The sequence below is a fragment of the Sarcophilus harrisii genome, chromosome 6 (genome assembly GCF_902635505.1).
Source record: "Sarcophilus harrisii chromosome 6, mSarHar1.11, whole genome shotgun sequence".
Taxonomy (NCBI): Eukaryota; Metazoa; Chordata; class Mammalia; order Dasyuromorphia; family Dasyuridae; genus Sarcophilus; species Sarcophilus harrisii.
In genome coordinates, this window is record NC_045431.1 from 247,301,688 (window position 1) to 247,317,634 (window position 15,947).

The window sequence follows — 15,947 nt, forward strand, 5'->3', positions numbered from 1 at the left end:
ATTGAAAAAATCTGATGTTTTATGTAGTATTGCTCACCCATAGTTTACCATCTCTACTTAGAAGCAGGGAAAGATGTTTTCCCCCCATGTTTTCTTTGGGATCAAGCATGATCATTGTAATTTCACTTCAATCAGTTGGGTTTTATTGTTCTTTCTATGCACATTATTGTATCATTGGATAAGAGGTTTTCTTGGTCCTATTTTCTCTACCTTTTCTCCAGCATTTATTAAGGGTTTACTATATGCCAGGCACTATACTAAGAACTGAGAATACATGGTTCCTATTCTTAAGGAACTCATGCTCTAATGGGGGGAAAAACATGTAAACAAACTGTTAGGCTATCCTAACCCACCCAATATGGACATCTTGCCATGTACTTTATCTACCCTATTCTTCTTCTGGAAACAACACATTATTGCTAGGGAAAGCCTGGCAATCTAACGCTGCCTTCACAATCTGTCTAACTGCTTAGATGGACCTTTTTTTTTTTTTTTTAAATCTTGACCACCACTTTTATGTGTTTTATCCATCCTTAAAAATAGGCACATGAAAGCTGGAGCTAGAGTCAAGTTGTGAATTGGTCTAGCTGTTTTAGAAAGCAATTTGAAACCATGACCCAAACAGTCTCTAAATTGTGTAAAATCTTTAACCTGGTGATAAAACTACCAGGTTTATACCCAAAAGTTATCAAAGAAAGAGAAAAAAACCCAATATCTCCAAAAATATTTATAGCAGCTGTTTTTGTGTGGCCAACCAAGGTGCTGACCATCTAATGGGATTTGAATGAGCAAATTATGGTACATAAATAAATGTGATGAAATGGATAGCAGACAACCTGGGTAGAACTAATGTCAGTGAGTGAGCCAAACCAGAAAAAACATTTATACTATAACAGCATTGCCAAGAAAAACAATTTTTGAAAAACTAAAAGAACTCTGAATAATACACTGACCAACCACAATTCTAGAAAATTGATGCAAATGTAGAAGGACCCCCAGATAAAAATGACACATTTTTAGATACAGCCACTATAGTTATTTGTTTTGCTTGAATATATATATTTATTACAAGAGTTTTTCTTTTCTTTTTTACAATTAATAGTGGAGTGAGAAGAGAAGAAGAATATGGTTAGGATTAAAAAAATAAAAAGAAAGACCATCATTGAAGAACATTTTGAAAAATGTACTGAAAAGAACGAAGGAAGGATAGAGTCATAACAATAATCATAAAGAAGCAAGAAAACTTTGATTGTTTTGTGATGAATTTATTATATATTTAAAATCAAGGCAAGCTGTACACAACATAGATCTGCTCTTTTATATGCATATTATGGTACATATGGACATGTTCCTTTTTTGCCATTTTTTAGGGTCAGAACAAAAATAATAAACAAATCAAAATTCAAGTAGGGGAGCTAATATTTAACACAAGATTTACACAGAGCAAATAGAAGGTAATCTGAAAGGAAAATGTACTGATGGGGGATGGAGGGAGAACTCTTATAGAAGGTGGGACATTAGCTCACTCCTAAAGGAAACCAGGTAGAGATTGAAGGGAGAGTATTCTAGCCATGGAGGACAGCCAGAGAGGTTTCCAAGGAGTTAGTTTGAAGTATGGGTACTATTTGAACTCCATAAAACTGGCTTAATGAATTGAGGGCCATTGTCCTGAATATTCAAAGGTTTACCCCAATGGATGCTGTCTCTAGTATCTATGCTAAAATTGGGAAAAGAAGGCTGGGCTTGGCAGAGCATGGATTAGGGAAGGCTGAGTCTAGTGGATTGCTTGAGCAGGAGCTCAACTCCTTCTGACTTCTGAGTTCCACAGACCAGAAAGATGCTGAAGAAGGGATGAACTGGCCCAGGTTAGAAATGGAGCAGGTCAAGGCTTCTGTGCATGTCAGCAGAGGGGCTGGAACCATGAATGATGTTGCATTTCTAGCCTGGATGAGATAGGGACATCCTGTCTGTACCTAAGGCATAAAATACAAAATGGAGTGCACAACTCAAAACTGGGAGCCCGAGTTAGAACTTGGGCAGTTGCTGAAATCTAATTGGGATGCTTTTCCACTCATGCCATTCACAAGGCATGGCACGAAAACCAAGGCGCCTCACTGCTTTGTGGGAATTCTTATTCATATCTTCTACATGAAGATAAAAAGGAATCTCATTCTGATGAAGATGTTGCATATATGCTTTCATCATCTCCCCTAAGATGCCCATGCCTCGATAGCCTGGCAAGGTACAGGCCATTCTTAATTCACATGTAGCTTCCATCACACTCCAAGTTATGGGATTCCCCTCAGAATCGAGCAGACAATATCCAGGAAAGTTCTGGATACAGCTTTTGATATATCTCAGGCTTTTCTCATTCTTTCCAAATTTCCAGTTGTTGTTCACCAGCTCAGAATGGGAGACATCCAATAAGGTAGGTTTGAGGTTACCAACTTTGCTGCAAAAGAAATAGTAAAGAATAAAGTAAAATATTATTTTCATTGCCACTTATTTCCCAAACATACCATGTTTCTCCACTTCCAGGCCTTCTCCACATTAGATCCCTATGATGCTCATATCCTTTTCTCTTTTCTCTTCAAGCATATCACCAAACATTGATTTACTACCATTCCTTTAAGTTCCTTTAACTTATCTCTTTCATAAAGCCTTCCCTGCTCCCCATGTGGTCTAGTGGAAAATGGACTGATTTGTTTTGTTTTGTTTTTTAACAAGAACATATGGATTAGAATCCTAACTCTCTCATTTATTGATTGTGTGACCTTGGTCAAGCAACTCCTGAAATATTGATTTTTCCATATTCAAAACATATTCAAACAACTCCTTCAAGATTACTGTTTTCATATTCAAAACATTTTCAAACAACTCCTTGAATCTTGATTTTTTTCAAATTCAAAACAAAAGGATCATACTGAATGACCTCTAAGGTCTGACTCTTCCAGCTAGAGATCCAGCATTTTTCAGGTGAAATGATATTTTCCTTAACTGATCTCATCATTTTTTTGCTTTTTTATTCACTTACCACAACCTAAGCTAGTATATTCATTGGTGCAGTCTCATCAATCTTACTAGGCTGTAAATTTCCAAAAGCAAATGGCCATTTTTCATTTATTTTCACATCTTCCGCGTTCAGTAGAATAACACCACACAATATTTATTGAATGCCTTGTCAAACTTTCTTTTCAATACAAATCATAATTTAGACATTCCTCCAATGTTGCTTGGAAAACATCATCAGTAAGTGCTTACTGTATCTGACACTGTATTTGATATGGTGGTACAGAGGGAAACAATCCCAGACCTCAAGAGGCTTAAGTAACATTTCTGCCCAGTTTGCCAGGTTCTGAGGGATAGCCTTTGGAAGCTATGGGTTATGAATGAAGAGGGATATGTGATTCTTGATTGGCTGATAGAACATCGAACCTATTGTCTAGCTGAATGAATGGAGAAGGGATTTCTCCAGATAATTGAAAGACTTCAAGAGAGACAGATAGAGGGAAGTCAACATCTGGAGCCTGCAAAACGTCAGACAATTTAGAGAAAATTGCTTCTTCCCTCAGGATGTTCTTTATGATCCCAGATTGTGCTAATACATGATTGCTCTTGTTGAAATGTGAAATCATTCTCTCTCCTGGAAATCTGTGAACCAGAGGATTTTGTAGTTAGTACACACACACACACACACACACACACACACACACACTTTTATTTCCATTCTACTAAAATGACCAAACATAATCAGCAATCAAGTTAACCCCATAGAAAGTTAGTTGGACTTATCCAAGGCATACTGTCTTTTGTCGGTATGGTTATCCATATGGTTAGACTTGGTAGAACTTGAGTTCTCATAGCCACCCAGGTCTGCTTCTGTATTACTAATGGGACCTTAGTGGATGATCAGGAATACCTGATTTCTTGTAAATGTCCATTTCATGCCATAAACCTTAGATGATAAAATTTGAGCCTTTGATTATTAACAACCCTGGATATGATATTAGAATGGGAGGCTATACATGTTCCTACCTCCTAAACTTTCCAGTATTTTGGATAATTTCTTCATGGGATCTCCCAAACATTCTTGTATTGGAAGACTTTAATTGTAGTATTGCTTCTGTGGCATAGAGAAATCTCTTGGAGTAATCTATTTGTACTGCCTTTGAAGCTGCAATACTTTTTATCTTTTCATCCAAGCCTTGTTGGCAACCTGAAGAGAGAAAGGCAACCTTTGCTTTAGTTGTTTTTTTCATCTTCTGAGAGAGCACAGCTTAATGTGAATAACATTGCATTGGTGATTAGAGACAGTTCTATCATTTCCTTGAAAAGTGATTATGTCACTTCTCTGAGTCTCAGTTTCCCCCTCTGTAAAACAAGTAGATTGGACTAGATGATCTTTGAGATCCTCATTAACCTTAAATCCATGACTCTGTGATCCCGGCTGGTTCTCTATGATTCTAAACTCTATTCAGTAAGTCAGGACACTGGGACATACATTTTAGGCACTTTTGGAAGAGTCACAGGTGCCTGAATTGGTCTGTCCCTCTCTAATTAAATGAGTAAAGATAAAAAGTCTGTCATGTTTACTCATTTTTACCTTTTGGCAATTGATCCATCCCCTCCATACCTTGGCTCTTGTGCCAATAATGTCTTTTCCTCTATATCTCATCCTTCTCTTGTTCCCCACGTTAGGAATGTTTTCTGTCTGATCATACATGGTAAGTGCTTAGTGTGTTTATTGTTTGAAATTGCACAGAGTAAGTTCTTAATGTGTTTATTGATTGAAAAGTGAATTCCTCCTGGAGCCACTATTTTCCAGAAGTTCCCAACGTTCACATCTTCATTCCTCTCCTGGATCTTTTCATGACCTCTGTATTTCTTTTTTGCTTGTATTTGTATTAGTACGGTGCCCTACATATACTCAGGGCTTAATAAATACTCTCTTACTCACATTTCTCATAGATATTTGTCTATAACCTTTTTATACACTTAGAATCATAAATTAAAAGAGTGTTTGATTTGGCAAGGGACCTTTGATAAAGTCTATATACTCCAGTCATTTCATTTTGAAAACAGGAGGAAATTAAAACATAGGGAAGTTAAATAACTTGTTCAAGTTTACACAATTTGAGTATCGATGGCAGAAGTTGAACTTGGTCATAGAAATAGGAAGAAAACAAATCGGTTTCATGTGAGCCAAGGAAAGAGAATATTTAGAATTAGGGATTGGGAGACCCAATGAAAGCTTGGTGAGAGCAATTTCAGTTGAATGGTTGAGTCAGAAGGCAAATTACAAGTGGTTGAAGAATAGGAGGTAAGGAAATGGAATAAATAAAAATCGATGACTCTATGAGTTTGACTATCAGAGGAATGAGATACAAAACATTAAACTGAGAATTTTCAGAGTCACTTAAATATTTTTATAGGTGGGAAAGGTGTGTATATATTTTTGAATTTTGACTAGGCATTGAACAAACAGTATCTGAAAATGGAATAACAAGTAGAAATTATTGATGCGCCTAATTCTGAGAGGAGAGTAGAAAAAAGAAAGCATCAAATGCACAAGTAGAAGGATTAATCTTGGTGAGGAAAAGAGCTCTCTCCCTTGGAGAGTAGAATAAAAGATGAGAGAAGAAAAGGTGATGTAAAGGAATCTTTACGTACAAAGGAGGGGAAAAGAGAAAACTCATATTTGACATGAAAAAATATTAACAATGGCATAATCTTCAATATCATCTACTCCATGCACTTCAATTTAAATGACACCCAAGTCTAGAAAGAAGGAATGCTGGTTAGACTTAAACAGTAAGGCAATGACAAAGCCATGAATAGAGTTCAAGAAAGACACCATACTATCTTCTCTCAGAATCTCTTTTCAAGGAAGTTACAACTTAATTGAATTTAATTTGTTTGAATCTTAGCTTTGCCACTTCTGGATGTGTGATGTTGGAGAAATTATTTCATGTCTTTGGTAAGAGGGATCCTAGTCCTAAAATAGAAATAATAAAACCTAATACTAATATCCCAATTTTTGCTTGAGTTACTTGTCCATCTGTCTTGTCTCCTCACTAGATTGAAGGTCCTTGAGGATAGGGATTATGCCATATTTATCTTTATATAATAAATTCCTATGATGGTACCTTTTTAGAGTTGTTGCTTGACAAATATCACATTATTTTTTTAAAAGTTCATTTGCTTCTAAGCAGTTACCTTGTATAGTGAGAATCTGATCCCAGTTGATGATGTTATCGGATTCCAGTATTTCTGGCAATCTTTCAGGAATTTTGGTGAAGATGTGGTAAGTATTTGTGTAATGATCCATATCATCAGTCATTTTCTGTACAGGATGAGTTAAAGGATATTATTGTCAAAGGTCTGCCTCCAAAGAGAAAACTTTACTGCAGATTGATTTGGTCAAAGGGTCAAAGCAAAGAGGCAATTGGAAAGGACTTGAGCTAAGAAACCTCAAGAGGTAGAATCTTAAATTGATTGATAGCTTCTCTAATGATACATGATAAATCTTCCATATTATAATATATGGTATTATTGAGTTAATGTGACTGAAAAAAATCATCACATAGTGGTTAGTTTTCTGATGATGGGCTGTTCATACTCTGGGCCTCTTTAGCTTGGTAAGACCTTCCAGCACTTGGACTTCCCAGGAACATCTTTTAAGAACTCTGGCTCATCTCAGGAAACATCAGAATCAATATTTAATTGTAGAATGTAAAGGTTATTTACATATAAGTTAGGTGGCAACCAGGAAGTATGGTAGAGAGGGTACTAGATTTGGAATCAGAAGAATTGACTTCAAATCTCACCTTTGATCTTTCTTATCTGTATTGGTCATTACCTGGTCTTGATCAGCTCTCCTCCCTATCTTTATCCAGTGGCCAGAAAATCTTGCCAGTTTTGAAAGGTTCGGAGCATGCTGGACTTCCCAGCTTTCCATGCAACTTCTGTCAGTTTTGCTAGATTAGCTGATGGTATTGCTAACCATGGACATACAGGATATGGATTCACTTTTCCACAAAGGACTTAGCAAAGAAATTATTCTATGCCTAAGGAGAAGTTCTTGTGTAGCCAACAAATAGAAGGGAAGGAGTTGCAGCAACCTCAAGATATGTACTTTCTAAACTCAAGCCCACTTTGAGTGGCTTGGACTTTACTTGTGGAAGAATTTGTAACACTTTTTTGTGTGTGTGTGAAGAATATTTCATATCGATCATTCTTTCCTACGTTGTTAATCTTAGTAAATATTATTTTCTAAGAGCTACATAAGGGTGGGTAACTATAATAATTCTTGCCTAGTAATTTTGAAGATTAGAGAAGAACACTGATGGAAGCTTCAGCCAATGGCATTAATTACCCCAAGTCCTTAGGGGTATCCCTAGCACTCTTAAAGGGAGATATAACCAAGCTCTTTAGATCTGACCAAGCACTGGGAGAAAGAATTAGAATAAGAAGCCTCAGAAATGATATAGGCTACAACCCAAGTAATTACCCATCTTTTAAATTTTTAAATGGTATGGTTGGAAGTAGGACAGTTTGCTAGTCTATTTCACTAATGCCCTGTCATGATATGGAGATGATCCTGTGATTTCAAAAGCTATGCTAGGATAACCCTGTCCAAATGGGAAAACTTTAAGGCTGAGATCAATGACAGACAGCACATAGAGATTATTAAATTGACACTGGCTGGGGGTTTCCAAAGAATAAGTTCTTCCTTCCAAACATATTCCATTATATTCAATGCTTAGAAAAGTGAATGGAGAATTAAAAGAAAAAGAGTATCTGTAATCAGAGGGTTTGAATTTGGCTGCTGATTGTCCCATTTGCTCCCTGTCTGAACTCGCCCAATTAACTTCCATTCTATAGGTCTGTTTCCCCATCTGAAAAATGAAAGGGCCAGATTAGATGATCTTTAAAGTTTTTTTTTTTTTTTGCAACTCCAAACTACTTTAATGTTCTTAAGATACCCTGAAGATGGCTGTAAGATATGTTTAAAGCAGTACTACTAATTTTCTTTTAAAAAGTCATATCTTGTAGTATTTCCAGATAATGAAACTGAACTAGAAAAATTAAAAACAAAACAAAAAACAGAGTCTTAAGAATCGTGCACTGTTTTTATTAAGGGAGGAAGCCAAATAAATTATTAAAAAAGAAAGCTAGAGAGATTACCTAGTCAAGAAAGCATCAAAGTGGAAGACAATGTCACATTTATAGCAAGTTCTCACATAAGGGAGAAGAAATCCCTATGGAGAGACACTATCATCAACTAGTATCAAGAATTCAAGAGCTTTTTCTGAATGGTACCCTTCATTTCCCTATATTTAAATCTATTGGGTTTTAAGTGGAAGAATTGTTGACAGTGGCCCTGGTCTTCGGCCTTCTCTCCATCAAATGGCTCAACTTTTAATTTTTGTACAAATTGATTCCCATACCAGAAATGCTCTCTCTTTTCAACTCTAGCTCTTAGAAATCTTTCAGCATTTCTTTCAAAATAAATGAAGCCTTTCCTGATTGCTCCTAGTTAATAGTGATCTCCTTTCAAATCTCTTTGTATTCATTTGAGATATATTTAATGTCTACTTACACATACATGCTGTCTACCCCAATAGAATGAAAGTTTTTGAGGTCAGCAGCTGCTTTTATCTCTGTCTTTGTATTCCCAGTACCTAGCACACAACAGTTGGATAATAAATGTTTGTTAATTGCTTGATCCTACCTTTTTTGGGGCCCGGGTAATGACGGTCTGATACTCTGGCCAAGAGTCCACTAGAACCTCCAAGTTGAAGGGGTTTCCTCGATTGATGTGGAAAATGGAGCCATACACCTGCAGTAAGAAGAAAGAGACAGCTGAGACTGGAGAAGGTTCATCATTTCATCAAAGTTGTCAGGCAGGGAAGTATGATCTGCAAATGAGGAAGATGATAGCTCTATTCCAAGTCCATTGGTGGTTTTCATTGACAAATGGAGATATTAATGCTTATATTTATCCATGTTCTTTAATATCTCAGAAAAGAACATTTTTTCCTTTCTCTGGGCCATCCCATCTCTTTCCATTGTTCTTCTTTTCTCTTTCTGCTTCCCATAATTCTACTGTATCCTACAGATTTCTTAGTAAGAGTCAGGAATTTCTCCAGGGGATAAAGATATTGATCTTACCCTGTGAGGTAGAAGAATATTAATAATAATAACAATAGCTTCCAATTCTATAGCTCTTCAATCTTCAATTCGCCCCCAAAGGCTTATTAAACAGGAGAGGCAGATGGATGATAAGTCGGGGTCAGGATTGAAGAAGAGTTGCATTTGGAAATTGCACAGCATGTTAAATAGTGCTAAGTTGCTTCCTAATACATAAACTCAATTGTTTATTCATTGTCATATTTATGCAACTCTCATGTGTTTCCTGGACTCCAGTTCTTAATTTTCAATTACTGTTGGAGATACCAGTTCAATATTCCATCAGCGTCGTCCAAACAAAACTGAGCTTCCACACGAATCCCAATCCCCTTCCAAACTTCACTCTTTTTTGTAAAGGTACCACAAGCTTTCTTGTCCCCAGTTTAATGTATTAGGCTCTAATGTAACAAATCTTGACTTATCTTCCCATGACACTTCTGCTGATCCTCTGAACTGTGCTCTGTCTGTCCCTATTTCTGTCTCTACCTCTTTCTCTCTATCTCTCTGTGTCTCTGTTTGCTGTCTCTCTCTCTTCCCCCTGAATTTATTTCATATTTACTTTTCTGTACTCCAGAAGTACAATACACATCATCTTCTTTTAGTATAATATAAAATTCTGGAGAGCTAGGATTGTTTTATTTTTGTCTGTGTAACATCAGAGCCTGGCATATAATTTGAAGTACAATAAGTTTTAACATAAATGTTTGTTGAATGGAAATAGACAAATATTTTTCCAACGATGCTATAAATTGAACATAATGAAAAAATTGGGTGCATGGGAGGACACTGCAGAGAATGACAATTATTACAAATAAGCAGCAGCAGCACATTTCCAGTGATGTCATGAATGCAAAAGGAAACCTGTAAGAAAGAGAATATTGTAAAAAGAGGTAGGTCATTTATGTATTGAAGACCACTAGGTGGTGCAATGGATGTTGTTAGAACTTTGAGTCAGGATGTCCTGGGCTAAATCCTTCCTCAAACAGTAACTGCAGGATCCTGGATAAACTATTTAACCTGTTTGCCTCAGTTTCCTTAATCTAAAAATAAAAATTATAATAGCATCTACATTTACAGGATTCTTATGAAGATCACATCTATAAAATGCATTGCGAAAGCTCTATTAATGCTATCATTAGTTTCAGAGAAGGATAACAGGAGGAAAGCTCCAGTCCTTCAAACACCCTTGAAATGTTAGATGGCTTTCAGCACATTGACTAAATTGTCCTGGAGGTTTAGCAGTCATGAGTGACTGTGTCTTTACCCCTACAAGGAAGCAGAACAGAGTGTTAGTGTGAGGAGACAAGAAAGGATGGGATGGAGCAAAGAAATATTGCTTGGCAGAAGGAGTAACTGAGACTCTGCCCATTTTCCTGCTTGGCTCCGAGTCTCTCATTTTAGTACAAGGGAATCATCAGGGATAGTGGCATCTCCTTTAGTCTCTGACAGCTTCCACCCTGACTCACCTTTAGGGATTCTGGGATGCTTTTGGCCAGGGACCGGTGTAGAGCCTGCAGCATCTGGACCTCTTGCAACAGAAGCATTTCTATGATAGTTCCCACCTCTTTGCCCTTCAAACCAAAACACTGGGAATAAAAGGAGTTAAGAGATGAATGGGATTTCTCAAAAAGGTGAGAAAGTAGAAATAAAGTAAGTCATGATGGACTATGAATCTGACTCTCAATTTCAGTCTGATTTGACTCAGAGGCCAAAGGACTAAATTAGGTCCTACCATCTTGAGTTGCTTGGGTACTTGGGAAATGCAGTCTTTCAATATTTCCCTTAGGGAATGCAGGATATCCTTTAGTATCATAAAAGTCTGAGGGTTTCCATAGGACCAGCCACTATCTTTGACACTATGACTAATGAGACCCTCAAAGTGACTAAGATTCAAGGTCTCTTCTTTTTTAAGTAGTACACAAAATCCAGAAATAAAAATTGCTTGATAAGAAATGATATTACCTAAATAAAGGCAATCTGCATCACCAGCCCCTATAGTATATCTATTTATACACACACACACAAACACACATATATATATATAGTATATATATTTATACACACACACACACACACACACACACACACACATATATATATATATATATATATATATATATATATACACATACTATTTAGTGTGATGACCGCGCTAATACCCAGGATATCTTAGAATCAGCCAGAGTCAGGATAAGCAAAAGTCCTTAGTCTTTATTCTTGGTCTTTAGGGGTAGAAGTGAACGGATGGAAGCAGGATCTCCGCAATTGCCTTCTTCCTTCCTCGCCCATTGCTAAAATGACCCTGGCTCATCTTATTCTACCTCGTTAGTCCCTCCTACAATCCTCTATATACACCAGTCATCGAGCCAGCACAGGATAGTGGGAAGGGCCATTTTCCAAGCATATGCCCATAGAATATTGATCAGTCGGTAATTATCCTCAAGTGCTCAGCTGTCCAGACCTCAATGCATCCACTCAAGAGTTTCAGCCCTTTACGATTTAGTATATAGTATTACTATATATACTATTATATTATATTATACTATATTATATATACTACTTAGTATATATAATATAGATATATGATATACTATATAGAATATAATATATAGAATATAGAATATATAGAATATAATATAGGTCAATTATACTATTGACCATGATGGGGAGGGAGAAATCTTTCAGGTAAAGATTTTATTAGGAGTAGGACTGACAGGCTGGACTTTGTCATTTCAAGTTGATGTTGGAATGAGAGGAGATACTGAGAGTTCATGAACAGTCACTAAAGGAGATTTCCTTTAATCCCTAGCATACAAAGAACATCAGCAAGGATACAGAAATATTTATCACTGTACACAAACGTGGCCAGCAGGATAGGATGTGGTGATTTGCCTAGTTTGGGGACTTCTGTCTGGTCTGAAGGTACCCCTAGCCCTTAAGGAATCCCATGAGTCGGCCTTTTTATGCTTTTTGGCAAGCAGGAAGCTATACCAATATGTTCCAAAAAGCTGCCACAGGGGAGGTACAGCTTATACCTTGACTCATTATTGTGTCTATTAGGTCCTGGGGAAAGGTTTGTTAACTTTTAGGGAAATATTAACCTAACTCATGTTGTAATGATTAGGGGAGAGAAGAATGGAAGAAAGAGAAACTGAAAAGATACTGACCTTATTATAAGGGTTCATTTATTTTTATCATCACCACTCCCATGGCCCTCATTCCTTTCGTATTGTTCTTTTACAAAGGGTGTAATTATAGACCACACTCATGTGTGTGTATATATATATGTGTTATATATATATATATACATATTATATATAAATAAAAACAAATTCAGTGGAGAAAATATATCATCTATTTAAGCCAATATGTTTAGGTTTTGATTTGTTATTTTAGAGGCAAGAACACTGCTATAGTTCTATTAACAAAAGAAAAATCTAGAGAAAAAGGGATCACTGATTGGTCCTAGATCACAGAGTTACTCCAGAGATCTAAGTTCAAAATTTACTCCACTAAGGATTCACCACACAAACATGAGCTGTCTTTGTGGAGAAGTAGGAGTGGAACTGACATGCTGGAACTCTCTTATTTGAGGTTGATATTGGAATGAAAAGAAATTCTAAGTTCATTGACCAGTCACCAAAGGAGATTTCTTTTGGTTATCTCTAATGGACATCCAATAAGGACACAGAAACATTTAGATGAAGTATCTATTTTTATAACTATATGCTAATATGGGCAGCAGGGCCAGGATTAATTTAAAAAAGTACATAAAACTGTCGAACTCACCTAGAAAATGGAGAAAACGGAGAGCAAGGTGAAGGCAGTTGCTTTCCTCAGAGTTCCCTTGGTTAATTGGTTAGAGTCTGACCTTTGATGAAGCTGCCCTTTGGTCAGTCACTCTGACCCAATTTTTAACAAAAACAATCCAAGTTCTGTTTCCTATTTTAAACTGGATATTTAATATATTAAATAGAAAGAATACATAATTTCTCATCCTAGTAATTTAAAAGCTGCTCTTGTATGTCTCCAGAAAACACGTAGTCATAATTTCTGAGAATCTCAATGGTTCTTTAATTCTTCATTGGAGTCTTAACCTGAAGTGCCTTTATCCACATATATGTAGGATGTCATAAAGGAGAGCAGAGATGTTAGAAAAATTGAATGAAATCCTGGTATGATGTTTGCAATGTTATTTGACCCTTTTTAAGCCTCAGTCTCCCCATCTGTTAAATGGGGTAAAGATTGTTTATGTGCTTAAAAAACCACTCAACTAGTATTTATTAAGTTCTTCAGGCACTGTGTTGGGCAATGGGAATAAAGTAATATTAATATTAATAATACCAGCTAGCACTTACATAGTACTTCAGCTTTATAAAACATTTTATAAATATTCTTTTTCTTCATGAGGAAATATGATAATAAAGATAATCATTAATAATAATGTTGTGTATTTTAGTTACATTTGACAGTCCATGATCTCATTTGGAGTTTTCTTAGCTAATATACTAGAGTAGTTAGTCATTTCTTTTCTATTTCATTTTTTAGATGGAGAACTGAGGCAAATAGAATTAAGTGACTTGCCCAGAATGACACAGTTAGTGGGTGCCTGAGGCTAATTTTGAACTCAGTTTCTCCCAAATGTAGAGCTGGTGCTCTAAACTCTGTGCAGTCTAGCTGCCCTATAATAATTATATACATATCATATTATTATATATAATATATTATACAATATATATATATGTGTGTGTGTATGTGTACTAGCATTTATGCAATATTTTAAGGTTTTCAAAGTATTGTATATATAGGAAATATAAGAAATCCTTATGCTCAAATGAGGGAAATAAGTAGATAGAAGAATACACGTGGCATTAATATAAAGTTAATAACTACAAATATCTACAAAATAGTTGACTACAAGGTCCATGTAAAGGAACATTAGCATTTGAAGGAATCAGGATAAAGTTTCACATAGAGGATGTAACTGATCTGACAAGAAGATGGATCTTAAAGAAACTAAAAGATTCTATGAAGTGGAGGTGAATAGAGAGTACATTCTGGTATGTAGTGAAGAGTTTGACAACTGTTTCTTTGAAAAAATACACATATATGGCATACTTTTATTTATTCATTTATTTATTTTAATACACATTGTTTTGTGAATCATGTTGGGAGAGAAAAATCAGAACAGAAAGGAAAACGTATGGGAGAGGAAAATAAAACATAAAAGAAGCAAACATCACATGTATTGATTTACATTCAATCTCCATAGTTCTTTTTCTGAATGCAGATTGGCATTTTCTGTATGATGTACTTTTAAGTTAAATTTGCTTTATTGAATTTTTCTCTTGTTTTCTTAATGATAGACAACCAATATAGCAATAAATCAAGCCCTGATTTGTAGTGTTATCAATTTCTAAGGCATAAACGGTCTCTTCCACTGAAAATTTAGTGATTGGAACTTGTGAATGGGTAGGGGATGGTTCCAGCACATTCTTGACAGCCCTGGAGAATTGCCAGTACAGAGATCCAGATCTGGAAGATGGAACATTAGATGGCAGAGCCAGAGTTACATTAGAAATGTCATAGAGTATGAAAGGGGGAGATAGTTTTAATGACATTGAAAAGGTAGATAGGAATCAGATTCCATGGGGCAGCTGGTTGGTACAATGGATTGAGGGCCAAGTCTGAAGTTAGGAAAATACATCCTTCTGAATTCAAATCCATCTTCATATCTATTAACTGTGTGACTCTGGGAAAATCAATTACTCCTGTTTATTTCAGTTTTCTTATCTCTCAAGTGAATTGGAGAAGGAAATGGCAAACCACTTTCAGTATCTCTGCCAAGAAAACCCAGTCACAAAACTGAAAAAACAACAACAGTATAACAGGTTGTATAGGTCTTGAAAAGGTAAACAGAAGAGTTTATAGCTTATTCTAGAGGCAATAGGAAATCAGTGGATTTGAATGTACAGACTTGAAGCAGGGAGATCTATTAAGGGGTCATTCCAGTGATCTAGGTGAGAGGTGTCGAGGGCCTGAACTGAGGTGTCTGCTTTGTGAGTAGAGAAAAGATGTCTGAGGAAAAAGATGCTGGGTAGATATAGTTAGATTGGCAACTGATCAGTTTTATGGGGTAAGGGAGAACTATCCCTTCCCTTTAACCGGTGACTGCTGTATATACTCTTCCCTTCAAATAAGAATAGGTAATTAACACACATAAGTCACCTTTATCTTTCCAATTCCTATTTGGTATTGTTTCATTTAAGCTTTGGGACCTACATCTCCTTGAGTGTGTGAGATATGTGTTAAATATATATATATATATATATATATATATATATATATGTATATATATATATATCAATCATGTGTGTAAGGCTGTCTATATTGTATAAATGAGGGGGTGCTGTTTTGTGTGTGTTATATGTATCTTACAGGTATATATGTTGTGTGTGGTATTATATATATTGTGTAAGTGAGAAGGGGGTGTTTTGTGTGTGTTATATGTGTCTTACAGGTATATATGATGTATGTGGGACTGTATATATTGTGTGAGGGGTGATGTTTTATGTGTGTTATATGTGTCTTACAGGTATATATGTTGTGTGTGTGGCTGTATACTGTGAGGGGTGATGTTTTATGTGTGTTATATGTGTCTTACAGGTATATAGGTTGTGTGTAGGGCTGTACATATTGTGTAAGTGAGGGAGTGATGTTTTATGTGTGTTATATGTGTCTTACAGGTATATATG

General features: G+C 36.0%; 1 protein-coding gene across 2 annotated transcripts; it reads right to left on the bottom strand.

Annotated features, from left to right (window-relative positions):
• Window positions 1-1,382: 1,382 nt before the first annotated feature.
• LOC100916236 (glycine N-acyltransferase-like protein 2) lies at window positions 1,383-13,052 on the bottom strand. Of its 2 annotated transcripts, none has more exons than XM_012552895.3 (6): window positions 12,982-13,052; window positions 10,659-10,778; window positions 8,735-8,842; window positions 6,217-6,343; window positions 4,036-4,216; window positions 1,383-2,452 (listed from the first exon to the last, which is right to left on the bottom strand). In XM_012552895.3, the coding sequence occupies exons 2-6, from the start codon at window positions 10,734-10,736 to the stop codon at window positions 2,026-2,028; spliced, it is 921 nt and encodes a 306-aa protein (XP_012408349.1). In that variant the 5' UTR covers window positions 10,737-10,778; window positions 12,982-13,052; the 3' UTR covers window positions 1,383-2,025. The 2 variants fall into 2 exon arrangements, with proteins under 2 accessions (XP_012408349.1, XP_031797820.1); XM_031941960.1 differs by lacking the exon at window positions 12,982-13,052 and adding an exon at window positions 11,325-11,499.
• Between the last annotated feature and the right edge of the window lie 2,895 nt (window positions 13,053-15,947).